At 37.1% G+C, this 20,950-nt stretch overlaps 1 protein-coding gene across 1 annotated transcript in view; it reads left to right on the forward strand.

Annotated features, from left to right (window-relative positions):
• Positions 1-20,950, forward strand: part of Usp32 (Ubiquitin specific protease 32) — an 837,997-nt gene that overhangs the window by 435,155 nt on the left and 381,892 nt on the right. Inside the window, exons 18-19 of the mRNA XM_090368859.1 lie at positions 9,812-9,893; positions 19,342-19,416. Of these exons, the coding sequence (XP_090224985.1) occupies positions 9,812-9,893; positions 19,342-19,416 (157 nt within the window). The remainder of the gene's footprint in view (positions 1-9,811; positions 9,894-19,341; positions 19,417-20,950) is intronic.

Below are 20,950 nucleotides of genomic sequence, written 5' to 3' on the forward strand. Positions count from 1 at the left end.
ACCGCATATCCCGGAGCAATATGGCCTTAGTTGCTAATGCTCCTGAAAACCAAATAACAAACAAACAACAAACCTTGCAGATGCCTGTTCTCCAGACACTGTAATTTGCAAAACTTAAGCCTTTCTTCGTAAGAGCGACCCTTTGTTCCATTCACTAATCTTGTTGCCCTTCTCTGTATTCATTCCAACAGCTCTACATCTTCCTTAAAATGAGGCCTCAAGACCTGTATACAGTACGCAAGGTGTGGCCTGACCGTTGCCTTATACATGGGGATAATCACTTCCTTATCCCTGCTAGAGAAATTCCTATATATCATTGACAATACACCATGAGCTACTTTTGCAGACCGTCTGCATTGCTCAGAAAACTTCATATCTGACTGCACAATTACTTCCAAGTCTTTTTCTTTTTCTACCACCTTAAGTGTAGTACCACACAGTTGGTACGTTTCTCTGCGGTTACTTCTACCCATGTGCAGTACAGTCAGTCCTCGTATAACATGATAGTTGTGTTCCTAGAAACCCTCGTGCAGTATAAACAACAGTTCCTATGGGAAAAATAGGGTTAGATGCTGACCACCCAAGATTGGACACACGTTTGTAACCAAAACATTACCAAACACAATAAATAATCTAATAAAACACTTATACAGTTTAAAAATGTAAAGTTAATAATTTAATCATTAAATTTAGATTCTTACTTTAAAAGGAAATGAAGACAGCTTGAGGGAAAAGGCTTGAGAAAGGGTTGAATCAGCGGAATTATGGGGAAAGTGGCAGCTGGTTGTCATCATTATCGGAACTGGGAGGTGGAGGAGATGCCGATGAAATATTTGGACGAAATGTGGTCACGCCAGAACTACAGGGCTGTGGCTCATTTTCTATCTCTTTCTTTAGTGTTTTCATAAAAAAGACATCTAGTTTCTGTTGTTTCGCAATCTTCCTTCTTTCACAAACGAACTGCTTATATGGCTCCAAAGCAGATCGAATTGTATGAAGTGCTCTTCTGCTTCTTTCTGCATTATAATCATTATCTTCTAGCCATTGCATACTTTTCTCAAATGAATTTAAAACTGAAGATAACTCTGAAGTAGAAAGCGGTTTTATGGTGGCATTCAGGCATTCGACTTTGTTGTCTTCCTCATCTTCCACCTGCCCTCCAGCAACAAGTTGTTGCAGTTCTTCAGTTGAAAGTTCTTCATGAGACGGAAGCAACTCTTCTAAATCACCTTCCTCCAATTCCTCAAAGCCAACCTGCTTTGTGAGGCAACACAATGTGCTTTTAATTTAGGAAGCTCATTTACAGGATCAAATCCTTCAAAATCACGAATAAAATCTGATAAAAGAGGCCGCCAAACACCATGTAAGCATTCTTTTGTCACTTCATTCCAAGCCTCCACAACTATGTAAATTGCATTCTTTATTTTGAATCGCTTCCAGAAGTCTTTAACTGTTGGTGCATTTCCATCATCTGTTTCTGCTATCAGCATCTTAAATGTGCGTGTTGTGTAATAGTGCTTAAAAGCAGCAATTACTCCTTGGTCAAGTGGCTGGATAAGAGATGTTGTGTTAGGTGATAAAAACAGGATTTTGATGTTTGGTGACAGTTCAGCAAGGGTTGGAGGGTGACTTGGTGCATTGTCCAAAATAAAATCCAAATTTTTATTTTTGCAGTAGCTTCAAAACACATCCTGAAAAACATATGTAGTAGAAGGTCAGTGAAGATCTGCCCTGTCATCCACCCTCTTCTGCTGTTCCTAAAGTGAATACCCAGGGTAGTCCTTACGATCCCTTTTAATGCTCGTGGATTGGCTGCATGATAAACAACAACAGGCTTCAGTTTCAAGTCGCCACTTGCATTTGCTCTTAACATAAGGGCCAACCTGTCCTTAGCAGCCTTGAAGCCTGGAGCTTGTGCTTCCTCTCTTGAGATATATGTTTGTGATGGCATTTTTTTCCAATACAGTTCGGTTTCATTAAAGTTGAAAATTTGGTCCAGTGTATGGCCCTCTTACTCAAATAGTTTTTTTAGTATCGGTGGAAATGCCTTTGCTGCTGCTTCATCTGCACTCGCAGCTTCACCTGATAATTTCACATTATGGAAAGCATGATGTTTCCTGAAATTATTGAACCAGCCACTAATGGCAATAAAGAGAGGCACTTCTTGAAGGTTTTCAGCTTTATTTCTGAGGTCTTCAAATATTGCCAATGCCTTTGCTTTCATCGTAAGCAAACTTCTTCCTGATCTCTTCTTTGTTTGATCTTCTATCCAAACAGATAAAAGATGTTCCATCTCTTCCAATTCTTTGTGTCTTGATCTAAGTGATTTTGTTACACTTTGTGTTGTTCCTGCTATGAAAGTTGCTTTTATTTTTTCTGCATTCTTTCTAATTGTTCTCAGCATTCCCTCATTTAGGCCTGTAGCACACACAATATTGCATGTTCTTTCATTCCAGTCAAAGTGTTTCACAATTTCATATTTTTCTTCTATCGATGTTGCTTTTCTTTTTCTCTCTGAAATATTTTCACCAGAACGCTTCCTTTTCACACTTTTTTCAAGTATTTTACTCATTTTTTTGAGAATAGAGCACAATTATAAAATGAACAAAAATGAGGAGGCAAGCTTGATATATCTAAATGCACAGCGAACAAGTAGCAACTGAATAAACAATGCCAGCACCCTTGTAGAAACTGAATAAACAATGCAGTAAAGGCGGAAACACACTATTCTCACATATTACATGCTTTACATTTTACTAAAGCACATTTCTGGAGGATTAAAACAATAAAAACAATTTGCAGTTTCCAGTTTATTGGTAGTTCCTGCTACTGGAGTCTGTTATAAAAGGGTAGTAAAAGTCGATCTAATTACATTTTGATAATACCGAAAGCGGGAATTCTGTGGATTTTTACATTATGTTAAATGTGCTTCCCCTTCCACAAAATCATAAAAACAAATAAATTTTCACAATCTTCTCTTCATTCCTACTATGTTGTGTTCAGTTGGGGTGATTCCGCCGCATTTGGCAACCATTTCTTGTAAACACAAAGACAAATTGTGCATAAGTGAATTATGTTCGTGTTATATGTGACATTGTTCTCCTATTTATAAATCGTGTATGATCGAATTCATGTTGTTTAAACACATGTTATATGAGAACTGACTGTACTTTGCATTTGTCAAGGTTAAACTTCAGTTTCCACTTCTCAGCGCGTCTGCCCAAATTTTCTAGCTCCTGTTGCAGTAGCACATGGCCATTACTGTCATTAACAACCCTGCCAACCTTTGTATCATCTGCAAAATTCAACACTAAGCCTGATATACCTTCATCAATATCATTGATAAATATACAAAACAACAGTGAACCCAACTCCGAACCCTGCGGGACTCCACTAATAACATTTGTCCACGAAGAGCAGCACCCATTGATTACCATCCTCTGTCTTCTCCCACTCAGCCATCCTTTTATTCATTGTAGCAATTTACCCTTAATACCATTCTGCTCCAATTTGTACAGTAGTCTTCCATGCGCAAGTGTCAAAAGCTTTCCTGATATCCAAGTATATGATATAAAAATTATTTTTTGCATCCAGTTCCTTTGTAACCACATCATAATAACCAATAAAATTTGTCAGACAATACTTTCCCTTAACAAACCCATGTGTCTGAATTATTGCTGCAGTCTTGTCTAGATGATCCTACAATGCATCTTTAACCAGTGACTCCATTATGAGGGTGACATAAGTAATTACAGACCAGTTAAACTAACTGGCCTGTAATTACTCATGTCACCCTTTGATCACCGTTTGTGAACTGGGGATAGATTTGAACATTTCCAGTCCGTAGGGACCTCCCCTGAGGGCAAGGATGCTCTCATAATTATGGCTGAGGGTTTGCTTACTTCCTTTGCTGCCTCCTTTAATATAACTGGATAGATTCCATCCAACGGAGATGTCTTTCTTATTGTTTATCTTCAACAATTTCTCTTCCACTTTACTCTCAGTTATTACAAGATTATCTAGCTTACTGCCATAGTTTAATACACCTCTGGCATTCCCCTCCCAGAATAACTCCTCATGTGTGAATGAAGATGAAAAATATTCATTTAGTTTGCTAGCTACCTCAGCAGCATCATCAACAGTTGAACCATCGATATCAAGTGGACCAACCTGATTCATCCTCTTCCTTCTAGGGTTTACACAAGTAAAGAACTCTTTGCTGTTTTTCTTTGCATCCTTTGCCAAAAATTTCTCGTAATCTGCCTTTGCCTGTCTAATGTTCTTTGTGACTTGGTTACAGACCAGTTTATATCTATCATAGGCTTCTGTGTCACCTGTTAATTTATATGAATCACATGCATTTGTTTCCTCTACCACATGTCTAATTAGTTCATCTGACATCCATTTAGGCCTAAATCTTGAATGATATTTCTTAGTTGCTATGAAAAGTCTAGTAGCTTCCAAGATTAATTCTTTGAATGCTTCCCATTTTGAATTTACTTTCTGGTAACATCATCAGTTGGGCCCACTGTATAGAATTTAAATACTGTCTCAGACCACCGTAGTCACCTTTACGAAATCAAAAATCCTCCCCTTTACCCCTGAGGGTAGTTACCTCTGAATAAATCCCACTTCGGCACACTGTGATCCTGCCACCTAGTGTTTCCTTTATCTGCAGATTCTTAATGCATTAAGAATCACTACTGATAATCGGTTCGAGAGTATTACTCCCTCTAGTTGCCTCCCGGACATGCTGATGTAAAAACAATCATCCAATAAATCCACAAAAGCCTTGCTAGTGTGTGAGTGACCAACCCACAAATTCCAGTCAGTATTCGGGAAATTAAAATGCCCCATTATAAAACACTCTAATTTACTGGCCCACTCTATTTCTCTGCACAACTGCTCATTATACTCATCAGATTCATTAGGCCTATAACACACAACTACTCTTATTTTTCCTTTCCCAATGATTATGTCACACCAAACAGACTCAACATTGCGTTATCTACCAACATCAATTGGATGCACTTCCTTAGACTTTTTTTCTTAACTGACAGCATAACCCCTCCTCCCTCCCTTCCTGTCCTGTCTATCCTTTCTATACAAATTGTACTCCCCAAATTCCATTTCTGCACTGCTTATGTCTGTGTGATCTGATATCCCAACAATATCTGCCTTTGATGTCTTGACTAGCACTTCAAGCTCATCAAATTTATTAACTATACTCGCACAAAGCGAGATAATTCCTCTAATCCGCAATTGCCGTAATCATCCTTAATTTGTGCTGGTTTTTTGCAGATTGGTGATAAAATTTTTTTTTTTTTTTTTTAAATTATTGCCTGTATGCCATTATATTTTAGAACATTTCATCTGCGTAAAATTTATATAATAACTTAGTTTCCCCCCCCTCCCCCACGTTGCTACTGTCATTAGTTCTTTGAATACTGTGCAAAATGTCGGAATCACACAGATATTCAGATACTGTGATCGTGACAGGAGAACATGTGAACCTAGACAGGAGAAATTTACTGGAAGGTGTGGATCACTCACTTCTCCGAAAAACATATGCCTGTTTGTCAGAGTAAAGGGGAACCACAACACAGGTTGAACAGAGGCTATAATCCGTGTCAGAAATCTTCTTAATCCTCTGGATGGAAAGCATATTGACTAGTGCAGCTTCTTGACTGCATAGGTTTTACGGACACCGAACATTGTGAAATGGTAATCCTTTCACCCTTAATTTGCACTTTCTAATTACCTAAATTGTCGAAAGGCCAGAGGTGAGAACAGTGCATACAAAGTTGTCTCTCGTAATCTGTTCATTATATGGAAATTTTCTTCATTCAACTGAAACTATTTTAAATGTAGTTACCAAGGGGAATTCAAAAAAATTCTCTATAAAGAAATTGATTAAACAGAGGTCCAACTGTAGTTAAATCAAAAATGAAGCAATTTTAAAATACATAACTGATCAATTACACCATTAAAATGCTGGGGATGAGGCCCCACTGCAGTTCCGGCTCTGGATACTCAATAATTGCATTCAGGATTTCATTTGTAAAATAAATGATCATCTCAACAATGGGCTCGCAAATTTTCAAAAAAAATTAACAGTGGACTGTTGCGAACCCGCTATACCTCACCACTGATTGTATCCACTACTGCTTCTAAACAATAAAGATTATTTTGAATCATGCAGCATATAGATAAATGAATATACCAATTAACCATAAAAATCAGGTAACATTTTTGATTCTTTCAGGTTATAAGTTTGTAACGTTCATTTTTGTTAGGTTTATGCTTTCAGTTCATTTCAATAATAAAAAAAAATAGCATTCAGATAAATATTCCACTCATTACAGTATTACAAGCCAGTTGTTTGTAATATTGTAATAAATTATTTAAATATATCAGAATAGTGTAAAATTTTTTTTTTTTTTTTTTTTTATGAAAACCCCAAACACGAGGTATTAGAGCCTATAGTACTTAGTACCATGCTTGGGTTGGAGGCGGAGAAGACAAACGAAGATATTTGTTGACATTAGACTTCAACTTCCGTAGACTGTAAAATTTTCAGGAAATACGTATGAAGGAAGGATGTTCCAGAAAACGGCAGTTGAATGAATAAACGAGGAAGATGAAAAATTGGTTCTGTTAGTTTGAAGTCGGACAGTAAATGGATGTTGGCTGGTAGTAGTAGTAGTAGCACATGATGCAAGAAAGCAAGTGTAGGAGCTTATGCAGCATCAGCCAAAAAAAAAAAAAAAAAAAAAATCACACCATTCTCTCCAAATGCCTGTCCAGTTCCTCCTTAAATTTATTTAACCTATCAACTTCCACAACGACAGATGGAAGTTTGTTCCAGCAATTAACCACCCGCTGGCTAAAGGCAAATTTCCGCACATCTATTCTACATCTGTCCTTTCTTAATTTGAACTTATGTCCCCGTAGGTTGGTAATCTGAACAAGTGGAAGGATCCCATCAGAATTCAGCGTGCTCAACCCATTCAAGGCCTTAAAGACCTCAATCAGATCACCGCGCAGGTGCCTAGTCTCCAGCCACTGCAATTTGCAGAACTTAAGCCTCTCTTGATAAGAGGATCCCTTCATTCCCCTCACCAATCGTGTTGCTCTTCTCTGTACACGCTCAAGAAAATCTACATCCTTCCTAAAATGAGGCCTCCAGACCTGTACGCAGTACTCAAGGCGTGGCCTGACCATTGCCTTATACAGAGGGACAATCACCTCCTTTTCCCTGCTAGCAAAATTCCTATATATCATTGACAAAACCCCATGACCCGCCCTAGCCGCCTGTCTGCACTGCTCAGAAAACTTCATATCTGACTGCACAATTACTCCCAGGTCTTTTTCATTTTCTACCACCTTAAGTGTAGAAAGTTGTGTCATCTGCAAACTTCGACATTAAGCCTGATATACCTTCATCAACATCATTGATAAATACGCAAAACAACAGTGGACCCAACACCGAACCCTGTGGGACTCCACTAATAACATTAGTCCACAAAGAGCAGCACCCATTGATTACCACCCTCTGTCTTCTCCCACTTAACCATCCTTTTATCCATTGTAGCAACTTACCCTTAATACCATTCTGCTCCAATTTGTACAGTAGTCTTCCATGCGCAACAGTGTCAAAAGCTTTCCTGAAATCCAAGTATATGATATCAAAATTATTTTTTGCATCCAGTTCCTTTGTGACCACATCATAATAAGCAATCAAATTTGTCAGACAAGACTTTCCCTTAACAAACCCATGCTGTGTTTGAATTATTGCTGTAGTCTTGTCTAGATGATCCTGCAATGCATCTTTAACCAGCGACTCCATTATTTTACCTGGAACAGAAGTTAAACTAACTGGTCTGTAATTACTTGTGTCACCCTTCGATCCACCTTTGTGAATTGGGGACACATTTGCACATCTCCAGTCCGTGGGAACCTCCCCTGAGTCCAAGGATGCTCTCATAATTATGGCTAAGGGTTTGCTTAGTTGCTTTGCCGCCTCCTTTAAAATAACTGGATAGATCCCATCCACCCCAGGTGCCTTTCTTATGTTTAACTTCAACAATTTCTCCTCCACTTTGCTCTCAGTTATTACAAAATCATTAAGCACACTGCTACAATTTGATAACATTCTTCCATTTTCAAATTGTAATAATTCCTCACGTGTAAATGTAGATGCAAAATACTCATTCAGTTTGTTTGCTGTCTGAGCAGGATCATCAACAGTCGAACCATCGATGTCAAGTGGACCAATCATATTCATCTCCTTCCTTTTAGAGTTTATATAAGTAGCGGAGCGCATGGTAGCGGCACATGTTCGGACTGTTTTGAAAGAGAGAGTGGAAATTATTGAACCCAATTCAGAAAAACATGCCCGTGGAAGTATCTGTAGAAAAGGCATGCAGCAGAAATATACCTCTATGAGATAGAGAGCGGAGAATTTCTGTTAGAGATGACTCATTAATTAACCTAACTGCCCTCTTCGGAATGGAATCTAGAAGCCTGAGAGAGAGAGAGAGAGGTTTTGGGGGTGCCGCCCCAGATGTGGGAACAATATTCTATTGTAGGCGGATTTGTTATTTGTACACAGTTAACATCTGTTTGGATAAAACTAACTCCGAGAGTGAAAGAGAAAACCAAGTTTTTTAGATGCAGAGGAAGCAATATTTGTAATGTGCCTGTGCCAAGAGAGATTAGAAGTCAGGGTAATTCCCAAAAGAATATATCATTTTGCCTAGAAATCGGAGTGTCACCAAAGGTAAGTATAGGAGCAGAAGAATCCTTTTTGCGAGATATAAGACAGGACTGAGTTTTAGAAGGATTGAAATCAACTAAGTTGTCTTTGCCCCACTGGAGAATTACCTGGAGATCGGCATTTAAGTACTTACCCAAAAAAAAGAAAAACAAAACACCATTTGCCATCCCTTCAGTAAATCTTCCAGATATTTTTATTTTATTTATGTCATTTATATTATATTCATATTTCTTTTCGTATCCCAATTATAATTTCTTCAATAAATCTTCCAAGTATTTTTATTTTATTTGTGTCATTTATATTATATTCATATTTCTTTTCATATTCCAATAATAATATCTCCAATATGTTAAATTTATTCAAATACTCAATTGCACAACACCATGCAGCATTTTATTCTAGCAATGAGTAAGTTACTCTCTCTTTCTGAAAAAAATCAAATTTTCAATGCAACTAGCCTTTTTCAGTTTAAATTTGCCCACTTCTGTATATATCATCCAAAAAAGAGTAAAGGTGCCACTACTTTGGTTTTAAATTAACACTTCAATTTAAAACCAAAGTATTTCTCTGGTAGGGTAACCTTAAGCTTGTGTGACTTATATTTTTACATGAAAGGCAAACAAGCCCCAAGAGGGTCCCCCCCCCCCCCATATATCCATTCTTCACTAAATCTTCCAAATATTTTTTTATTTGTGTCGTTTATATTATATTCATTTTTCTTTTTGTATCCCAATCTGAAACTGGTTCATTTATTTGTCTTATTTTTACCCAGGTTAAATAGATTTACAGAGAAGGTCACTACATGCAGTAACCTTGATTGCATACAAATTATATTTTTTTTTTGCTTCACACAGCAATTTCATGTTTCATTATAGGTTGATCTTGTATTTCTACCGTCTGTAACACATCAGTACTTACACTAGTTTTGCTCTGCTGCTTATGTTCATTTCTAATCTATAGATAAATGGTTACCTTTATGATGAGATATCTGTTCTGTAATAAACTTATGACAACTTTTGGTTATCTTTACAGAGTAATTTGATTCTAATGGAAGATGAGGATTTAACATTAGAGCAGCTGAACATTGAAGAAAATGAACAGATTCTTATTGAAGGTATTGTTTAATAGTGATTTTGGTATTTTTCAATTTTATTATTGTTACAGAACTAATACATTATTTATGATTTCTTATCAATGGCTATTACGAATTTAAAGAGTTAATCTCAAACATGGAAAAGGTTATATCATTATTATCCTTCTGACAAGAGGAATTGTACCAAATGCCATCACTCTTTGTCCTTTTCCTGGGCTTTAGCATTTCTTAGCATGGGTTTTGAAACTCTTACTGTTGTTCTTTAAGTTTGTAAATAAGCATGTGATAACATCATTTCTGTTTCATGATAAGATAAGGAATCCAAAGGATGGTCACATAAAGTATATAAAACACCTACTCTGAATGTTTGGTAGAAGTGTTCACTGTACATGTTTAATGTACACTGAAAGGAAAGAAATCATGGGGTTCCTGGGCAATGCGATGCTGTCATCCCTCTCCCTAGTGGAGGAACCCACTGCTTGGCAGGTATATAGGTACACTGCATTCACATAGACAGTAATTTGATGTCAATATGGATAAACGTTATGAGTTAACACTTTGAAAGAGGGATGATAGTGGGTGCCCGACAGAATGGTCACTCTATCGCAGAGGTGGTACAGAAAGTGCACTATATCCATTCAGTATCAATAGTGTATTGGGCCCACCCACCCACCAGCGCTATGGGTGGAGAAAGGTAAAACCCACCAGAGTCCCACGACGCAGCACCCTATGCCTTAACTGGGTGAAAGGACATTGGCACTGAATCTTGAATGATTGGAGATGGGGTTCCATTTCCAGTTATTTCAAGTGCATAGGAGGGTGCATATCTAGCGGAAACCACACAAAACTATGCACCAGTCACGTGCATAGCTTTGTGGTCTGGAATGGTACATCTAGATGCATCTCTAAACGGTCCAGGTTATGTATCCATCCTTGCAGACCATCTGCATCCCTTCGTGGTCATTGTGCACCCTCAGGGCAATGGACTCTTCCAACATGACAGTGCACCTCCCCACAGAGCTGGTGACTAGAACATGGTTCGAAGAACATTCCACAGATGTTACCACCATGGAATGGCATCCCTGTTCACCGGACATGAACCCTGTGGATCATCTTTGGAATGCTGTGCAAAGGTCCGTTCGAGCTTTGGATTCTCCACCCAGGAATGCAACGGAATTATAGACAGCAGTACACCAAGAATGGATGGAAATACTTGTGGAATGCTTTCGTGAACTAGTGGACTCAATGCCTTGCCGTGTGACTGCGGGAAAAAAGGTGGCCCTACCCGCTACTAGGTAGGTATCCCATGATTTCTGTCCACTCAGTGTACTCAGGTGTCATTTGAGCTTTCTGACTGATTTTATAGCAAACTATTGTAGCTTGTTTGCTTAACATTAGTGTCATCATCTATGTTGAATTCTTGTAGAATTGGGCATCTTTATTTTATGCATTTTAGCAAGTGGGCCACCTCTCGGGGTTCAGTTCTGTAGCCCCCCCCTCTTGGTTTGGTCGTCCTTGCTGATATTGATGGGTGTGTACAAGGAAAGCTCTCAAAGTTTGCTAATCATAAATTAGTTAGGATAGTAAATAATATGACACTATTCTGCTTTAGAATGGCTTAGATTGGTTTTTCTGAAAGGTGTCAACTGAAGTTTAATTCTATTAAAGGTAGTCTTGCATTTATAGGAAAGGAAATCTGGGTTACTTGCTGACTAGAGAACGAGGAATTGAAGGGTTCAGCATGAGAAGCATTTAGGATAATGATACAAACAGGCATGAAGTTTTCTTCACAATGTAAGCAAGCAGCCAAGGGAGGATCCAGCATAACGTTGAATGCAAATCCTGTGGAAAGTGAGGATTTTGCAGGTAATGATGTAGGATAATTCTGAAAATCCTCTTCACTTATGGCAGTAGTAAACCAATCTAAGACAGAGCAAGTTGGGCCCAAATCAGCTCCTGAATACACACAATAAAAGACCATAGGAACTAGCATACCATATTGATAGGGCATTGACCAAAGTATTTGATGCTCTAAAATATCCCAAAATAACTAACTAGCCATGTTGTAAAATGGACAGCTGAAGATTGCCATATGTAATAAATGTCTGCAATTCTGCCCAGACACAATAGGAGGGAGTATATGATGGGAGTCTTGTCGATCAATTCAGCCCTGGAATGATTGTGCAAGGCTCAAGGAGTAGAATTTTTTTCAACCTGGTCTGTGCTTGTTGACAGGAGAGACTGCTTCTACAGAGATGGGATACACTTAAATATAAAGGGTGCAAGAATATTTGCTGATGCTATCGAGGCAGAGTTAGGTAGGTCAGAAAACTGCTAGCTTTGGGGGGAATACACAGAATAATAGATTAACAGTAGCCACTGGCAGAGGTGAAAGTGATTCTCGCACTGCTTCCTATCGCAATGCAAATGAGCAGCAGCCTGGAAAACAAGGCAATGGGAATTTCCAGGACTGCTGGGAGTCATAGTGAAACAAGTAAATACATGGGCAGTGTTAGGGTAACTAAGAGTAGAAACAGGTGCATGTATATTTGCATGTACACCAATTCTAGGAGTATAGTTAATAAATTCGATGAGCTTGAAGTGCTAGTCAAGACATCAAAGGCAAATATTGTTGGGATATCAGAGACATGGTGTCACACAGACATAAGTAGTGCAGAACTGGAATTTGGGAAGTACAATGTGTAAAGAAAGGATAGACAGGACAGGAAGGATGAAGGGGTTAAGCTGTTAGTTAAGAAACATAAAATCTAAGGAAGTGCAACCAATTGATGTTGATGGACAATGCAAGTCTGTTTGGTGTGACATAATCACTGGGAAAGGAAAAATGAGAATAGGTGTGTGTTATAGGCCTAATGAATCTGATGAGTATAATGAGCAATTGTGCAGAGAAATAGAGTGGGCCAGTAAATCAGAATGTCTTATAATGGATTTTAACTTTCCAGATATTGACTGGAACTTTTGGTTTGGTCACTCGCACACTAGCAAGATTTTTGTGGATTTATTGGATGACTGTTTTCTACCGAAACATGTTCGAGAGGCAACCAGAGGGAGTAATACTCTTGATCTCATTATCAGCAGTGATTATTCATGCATTAAGAATTAGCAGATAAAGGAACCGCTGGGTGACAGCGATCACAGTGTACTGATGTGAGAATTACTTAAAGATGTAACTACCATCAAGGCTAAAGGGAAGGGCTTTTTGCTTTCATAAAGGTGACTACAGGGGTCTCAGACAGTTTTTAATTTCTGTACATTGGAATCAACTGATGATGTTACCAACATTGAATTCTAAATGGGAAGCCTTCAGGTACTTAATTTTGGAGGCTACTAGGCTTTTCATTTCAACTAAGAAATGCTTTTCAAGATTTAGGCCTGAATGGAAGACATGTGAACGAATGAGACTTGTAGCTTAGAAGAAAATGCATGGAATGCATATAGATTATTAGGTGACAGAGAAGCCTATGGTAGATATAAGTTAATCTGTAATCAAGTCAGAAAGGACAGTATGCAGGCAGAGGCAGATTAAGAGAAATATTTGCAAAGAATGCAAAGGAAAACAACAGCCTTCTTTACTTATGTGAACTCTAGAAGGAAGTGGATGAATCAGATTGGTCCACTTGACATCAACGGTTTGACTGTTGATGAACCTGCTCAGGTAGCTGACAAACTAAATGAGTATTTTGCATCTATTTTCACAGATGGGGAAATATTCAGGAGGGGAATGCCAGAAGTTTATCAAACTCTAACAGGGAGCTAAATGATTTTGTAATAACTGAGAGCAGAGTGTAGGAGAAATTGTTGAAGTTAAACATAAGAAAAGCACCTAGCCTGGATGGGATCTATCCAATTATATCAAAGGAGGCAGCAAAGGAAGTAAGCAAACCCTTAGTCATAGTTTTGAGATCATTCTTGGATTCAGGGGAGGTTCCCATAGACATGAGATGTGCAAATGTATTTGCAATTCACAAAAGGCTTACACAAGTAATTACAGACCTGTTAGTTCAACTTCTGTTCTGCAGAAAATAATGGAGTCACAAGTTAAAGAAGCATTGCAGGATCATCTAGACAAGACTGTAGTAGTTATAGTTCAGGCACAGCATGGGTTTGTTAAAGGGAAGTCTTGTTTGACCAATTTAATTGGGTACTACAGTGTGGTCACAAAGGAACTAGGTGCAAAAAATAATTTTGATATCATATACTTGGATTTCAGGGTGGCTTTTGATATTGTTCAACATGGAAGACTTCTGTAAAAAGTGGAGCAGTATGCCATTAAGAGCAAGTTGCTGCTGTGGATGAAGGGATGGTTGAGTGGGAGAAGAGAGTGTTTATCAATGGATGCTTCTCATCATGGACTAATGTTTATTAGTGGAGCCTCCCAGGATTCAGTGTTGCATCTATTGTTGTTTGCACATAGAGCCTATGGTTGTTATATGACAGTATGCTACGGCAACAGGATTTAGAAAAGTTGTGCAGGTGCCTGAGGTTGGCAACTCAAGTGTGACATTGACAAATGCAAAATACTGCATATAGGTAGCAGTAACCCCAGCGTAATGTACTAATTGCAGTTGTCTCTTTTCTTTTTCATTCTCCACTACCCTGAGTGTAATGGTGAATGAAAAAGAGCAAGGAGTAATTATGCAGTCAGATATTAAGTTTTCTGAGCAGTGCAGACTGGTGCCAGAGCAGCTCATGGTGTCTTGCCAGTGATATATATGTACAGTAATACCCCGACTTACATGAACTCGGAGTTACGCGGTTTTGATTTTTTCATTTGGGGTGTATCTAAAATTAGCTTACCAGTGATTTGGAAATCAAATCATAAAGCTTGAGTGACAGCTTCCGTTTTTGAGGACTGGTTTGGTCACCACTTCATACCTGAAGTCGAACGTTATTGCAAGTCTAAACAGATTCCATTTAAAGTGATGCTTCTTATTGACAGTGCACCTGGTCACCCTCCTACCACCCTAATTAATTTCGACCCACGTGTGCAAGTTGTGTTTTTGCCTCCAAACACAATCAGCTTGCTTCATCCGATGGACCAGGGAGTCATCAAAACATTCAAGGCTTACTACATGAGGCATTCGTTCGCACGTCTGAATGAAGCTATGAGACAAAATAGTGAGATATCTGTTAAAGACTTTTGGAAACAATTCAATGTTTTAGATGCCGTAAGAATCATTAAAGAATCTTGGGATGAAATTCACAAAAAAAAATATTGAATGGCCTCTGGAAGAAACTTCGTTCATTTTTTTTTCAAAAACGAGACGAAAACAACGCCAGAAACTGATCATGTCACTCATGTGATAGAAGAAGTTGTTAATCTTGCAGGCAGTTAGATTTGGAAGTCAATGGTGATGATGTCAATGAACTGCTAGATTCACATAGTCAGGAGCTGACAATGAATGAGCTCATAGAGATGTGTGAGCAAAACTTCACTGAAGTATCCGACACTTCAGACCCAGTTCCACCAGAAAAGCACATGACATTTGCAAGTTTGACAGAAGGTCTCAGCTCAATTGAAAAGGGCTTAAAAATTTTAGAACACATAGACACCAACGAAGAATGCGTTATAGCTACAAAGCAAGGAATAAAAAAAATTAACTTGCTACGAAGAAATTCTTCGTGAAAAAAAGAAGGCACCGTGTCGTTAGACAAATTTGTTAGATTTTATGAAGCCATTGACATCGAAATAACTTTTTTACGTAACTCATTTATTTTTTTAATAATATTTTGTATTAATATGTATAAATAACTGCAATTTTATTAAATATTTTTCTTCTAAACTAGTGTTTTTGTTAGTCCTTGGTCCCAATTAAACAAAATTTATATGTATTTATATGCAAAGTTGTACCCCGACTTACGCGAATGCGACAAGCGATTTTCGTCGGACCCACCTATCGCGTAACTTCGGGGTATTACTGTATAACGATTTTGCTAGCAGGAATAAGGAGGTGATTATCCCTTTGTATAAGGCAATAGTCAGGCCACATCTTGAGTACTGTATACAGGTCTGGAGGCCACAATTTAGGAAGAATTGAGAGCTGCTGGAAGGGCAACGAGATTTGTGAGGGGAACAAAGGGTTCTTATCAAGAAAGGTTTAACTTCTGCAAATTTCAGTGTCTGGAAACTAGGCCCGACAAGGTGATCTGATTGAGGTGTATAAGGCGCTGAAAGGTTTGAGCAAACTCAATGCTGGTTGGAATCTTTGTCTTGCTCAGATTACCCACTTGAGTGTGCATAAATTCAAATTGAGGAAAGACAGTTGTACAATAGATGTGCAGAAATTCATGTTTAGTGAGTGGGTAGTTGATTGGTGGAGCAAACTTACATCTGTTGTTGTGGAAGTTGATAGCTTAAACAAATTCAAGGAAGAACTGGACAAACTTTTGGAGTGAATGGATGGGTGAAATGGGAAGGTGGGGGTTTTTTTTTTTTTTGGCTGATGCTGTAAAAGCATTCTTTCTTGCATCATATGCCTCTACTATGTTAATGAACTTTGTAAAAGAATATCATGCCTCAGGCAGGATTTATTATACGAGATTCATGTGTGAATAATTAGTTCATTCCTTGTAGATCCTGTGGCACATATCTGTTGATTGCAAAGGTTGATCTAGGAGATAATCGTAGCTCAGTTGACAGTTCTTTTAGTATCAGTATTAGCAAATGGTGCAAGGAAGCAAGCTTATATAGCACCAGCAAAAAAAAAGTAAATTAAAATAAATACATGAACAAAAAATATTCCCATCACCATTCCATACCCTCTAATAACTTATCTAATTCCTTTTTAAATATATTCAAACTACTCACTTCTGCACCATCAGATGGAAGTTTGTTCGAACAATCAACAACCCTCTGCATTAAAGCAAATTTCTGCCTATGTATATTGCAACCATCCTTCCTCAGCTTAAATTTATGTTCTCTTATGTGTGTTGTCTGAGCAAGATTAAGGATGTTATCAACATTTTACTTATTCAATCCATTCAAAGCTATGAATGCCTCAGTCAGATCTGCTTGCAGGTGCCTGGTTTCCAGATGCTGCAATTTTTCCTGAACTTAAGTCTTTCTTGGTAACAGTATCCCGTTTCTCCCCTTTACTAATCTTCTTTATTTTTCTTCCCTGCACTCATTAAATAGATCCAATTCCTTCCCAAAATGAGGCTTCCAGACCTCTATGCAATATTCAATATGTAGTGTAACCATTACCTTGTACAATCAGATAATCACCTCCTTATCTTGGAAAGTTCATATGTATCATTGACAAACCACCGTGAGCCATCCTATCAGGCCATCTGAATTGCTCAGAGAACTTCATTTGACTGCACAGTTACTCCCAAAGTATTTTTCATTCTCTACTACTTTGAGTGTGGTACCACAGTTGGTATGTTATTCTGTGATTACTACCCATATGCAAATACCTTACATTTGTAAATGTTGAACTTCATTTGCCACTCCTCAGACCATCTTAATTTTTTTAGAACATTTTGAAGAAGCATCCCTGATTATTGTAATTAACCACCCTGCCAAACTTTTTCTAGATTCTGTTACACTAGCACACTGTCATTAACAACCCTGCCAACCTTTGTATCATCTGCATACTTGGACATTAAGCCTGATATACCTTCATCAATATCGTTAACAAATAGAGAAAACAGCAATGGTCCTAACGCTGAACATGGGGGGGGGGGGACTCTTCCAATACATTAGTCCAAAAAGTCCATTGATAACCACTATCTGTTTTCACCCACTCGACCATTCCTTTATCCATAGCAGCAGCTTGCACCTAGTATCACATTGTTCCAATTTGTACAGCAGTCTTTCATGTGGAGAACAGTATCAAATGTTTTTCTGAAATCTAAGTATGTGACGTAAAAATTATTTTGTTTGCATCCAGTTCCTTTGTTACTGAATCATAAATATCCAGTTAGATTTGTCAGACAAGATATCCCTTTAACAGATCCATGCTATGATTGTCGTGTAACTGCATTCCTGTCTAGATAGTCCTGCATTACTTCTTTAACCATCGACTTCATTATTTTCCCTGGAACAGAAGTCAATCTAACAGGTCTGTAATTACTCACTTCATCCTTTCACAAAATTATTTAGCTCCTATGTCTAAAATAATTTTATAGGTGAATTTAGATGCAAAATATTTATTTAGCTTGTTAGCAACCTCAGCAGGATTTTCAATAGTTATGCCTTTCATATCTTTTGGGCCAATGTGGTTGATCCCTTTCTTATCTTCTAGTTTTAATATAAGAAAGAATGAATTTGTTGATACTTTGCTTTGCATTCTGTACCAAAGACTTCTTATTAACTGCCTTAGCTTGCCTAAGCCCCTTATTGACTTGTTTGGAAACTAGTTTGTACTTACTATAGGTTTCTTTGCCCCTTCCTAATTTATAATCACCCACATGTTTTTATTCTCTGCCACTATTCTCATCATTTCATCTCATCTCATCATTAGGTCTAAACCTTGAACAATATCTTATTCTTTGTAACAAAGAGTACTGATTTCATATTAAAACTTGGCATATTGCTAAATGAATTTGAGTCATTGAAGAACCAAATGCTTGCCCTAAAGATAAACTGGGAACTCATCGAGGACTCGAGTTTCTATAATAATAATAATATTAATACATGAAACTATTAGTCACCTCCATTTTCCAGTTTCTAGAACCATTAATTGTGCAAAACATATTAGCATTTTTTCATATTAATAGATGTATTCTGCACATTAAAATAATAATAATAATAATAATAATAATTGATATGTTCTGTAAAATAAATAAATTCTTATAATAAATACTAGATCAGATTACAGATAAACTGAACAGATATTTTCATCTACATCCAAAGAAGTTTTTATCGATGGGAATACCAGAAATATATACCAAGTTATAACTAGGAGCTAAATGACTCTGTGGTAACTAAGAAAAAGAAATTGTTGATGCTGAAAGTAAATTAAAGCCCTGGAGTCTAATAGAGACCATGGGGATCCTTGTGCTTCCTGCAAGGACCCCCCCCCCCATCTGCCCTTGTAATCTACCTTCCTTTCCGGGCTGCTGCATAGGAAGAACTTCTGTGCTTATTAGAACTTCGGGAATCAGTTTCATCTCAACTTTTTATGGCTGCCATTGAACTATTAACCTGTGTGCTTCCCCATGAGTTAGCATTTTTGTAAACCACCTAACACTGCCTCTATATTATCAGCAGATATTCTTGCACTCCTTCTGTTCGTATATCCCATCCCTATATATATATATATATATATATATATCCCAATTATATTGAAATTGGTGGAGGTAAGGTTGAAAGTGGTACTTCAGTATGTTTATTTAACATGCAAGTGACCCTGTTCTTCCTTCCTCATTATTCTGCTATTACCTTTAGCACAGAATGAATCAACATGTTATTTTTATTTTATTCATTTTTTTTTTTTTTTCTCAGTACGCAACAAGGACCAGACCTGGCCAGAAGAAATGTCTAATCTGATAAATGCAAAACTAGACCAAAGGAGCCAAGGTAGTATACATTTCAGATTATTGATATATAGGATTGTTATGATTGTTATTCAACATTAAATTTATTACAATAACCATTGAAGTACTCTCTCTAAAAAGAAATGTAATAAAATTATTCAACAAAAGACCACTGTATATATCTAGGTTTTATTTATTAAACAAGAATTCACAATATATTGTCTTTTGTTTATTAATACATGACAGGATATTAATGATTTTTTGTGCACGTAAATTAATTTGCTATTCACAGAATTTTATTTGAATCTTCATAAATTTGTCCATTAACGTGTACACCAAGAGATAAAATTATTGTTGAAGATTTCTTTTGTGCATCTTTCATATATATGCCTTTGGTTCAGCAAAGGCCAATGACATGTATCACCTCTCGATTTTGAAAAGATTAGTTTTTGTTGTAATGCAATTACAACAAAAACTAAACTAATTAGTGGTATAAGCATGTGGTAGGTTAGTATATGTTATTTGTAGTAAAGCATGAGGGAGAGTCACCACCCTGCATGTAAACAGTTGTGAGCTGCATACAGTAGCATCACTTTGGCATGAGAGAGGCAGCTGGGCACAACTGTCTTGTGCTCCCCTTAGTTTTTTCCTTAATATTGCATTGTAGCTTTATGTATTGTCTATATTATAACTGTAAAATATAAAACTAGACCTATTGATTTAATCTTACCTTGAGTTTAATAAAAAAAGAATTCTGAAATAAACAAGAAATTAAAAAAAATAAATAATAAAAAAATATAGTAGTATTAAATAAAATCTTAAACATTCATTTATCTCTTAATTTATAGGCATATACTCCACAAACGGAGATGCAAATATTGTTTTTTTTTTTTTTTTTTTTCCATGCTTTAAATTTTCTGTGGGTTTGCATTGCAATTATTTTTATTTCACACATGTTGGTCTAGTTTTAGTTTAGCCCTCCTCTCCCTCTCTTTTTTTCCGTCCCAGAAAATTGTATTATTAGGATATAATCTCTGTTGCCTAAAATTTTAATTACTTTGATAGTTTATATCTGTAGAATTTACATTTTCATTGTTCATTCAATAATTGAACAATTTCATTGTTCAATTATTTGAATGTCTACCTGTGTGTCACCTTTGAATTTCACATTTCTGTTCATTTCCCTAAAACCTGCATGCAGACTTGCAAAATTTGCATAACATGTGTGCCCATAGAGCAAAAGTTGCTCTATGGGCACACATGTAATCTGTTTTCTTCACACCACTGAAACTAAGATACTGGTGACTAACAATATAGAACATGTGGTTTCCCAATCCAGATGCTTTGTTTTCTGCAAATACATTCTCAATATGAGAGAGAGAGAATAATGATGAATATGCTTCAGATAAAAAAAAAAAAAAAACTTTCACACTGGAGGATTAAAAAAAAAAAAAAAAAAACTTTTGCTGTGTGAAGTTTCTCATTTTCTCGCATGCAATAACAAAGATCACGTTTCCTTTTTTCTTACCATAATATTCATGCAGTTCAATTTTACAAGCAGTACATTAAAACATGAG

Source organism: Mastigoproctus giganteus, chromosome 1 (genome assembly GCF_048544385.1).
Source record: "Mastigoproctus giganteus isolate SK-2022 chromosome 1, ASM4854438v1, whole genome shotgun sequence".
Taxonomy (NCBI): domain Eukaryota; kingdom Metazoa; phylum Arthropoda; class Arachnida; order Uropygi; family Thelyphonidae; genus Mastigoproctus; species Mastigoproctus giganteus.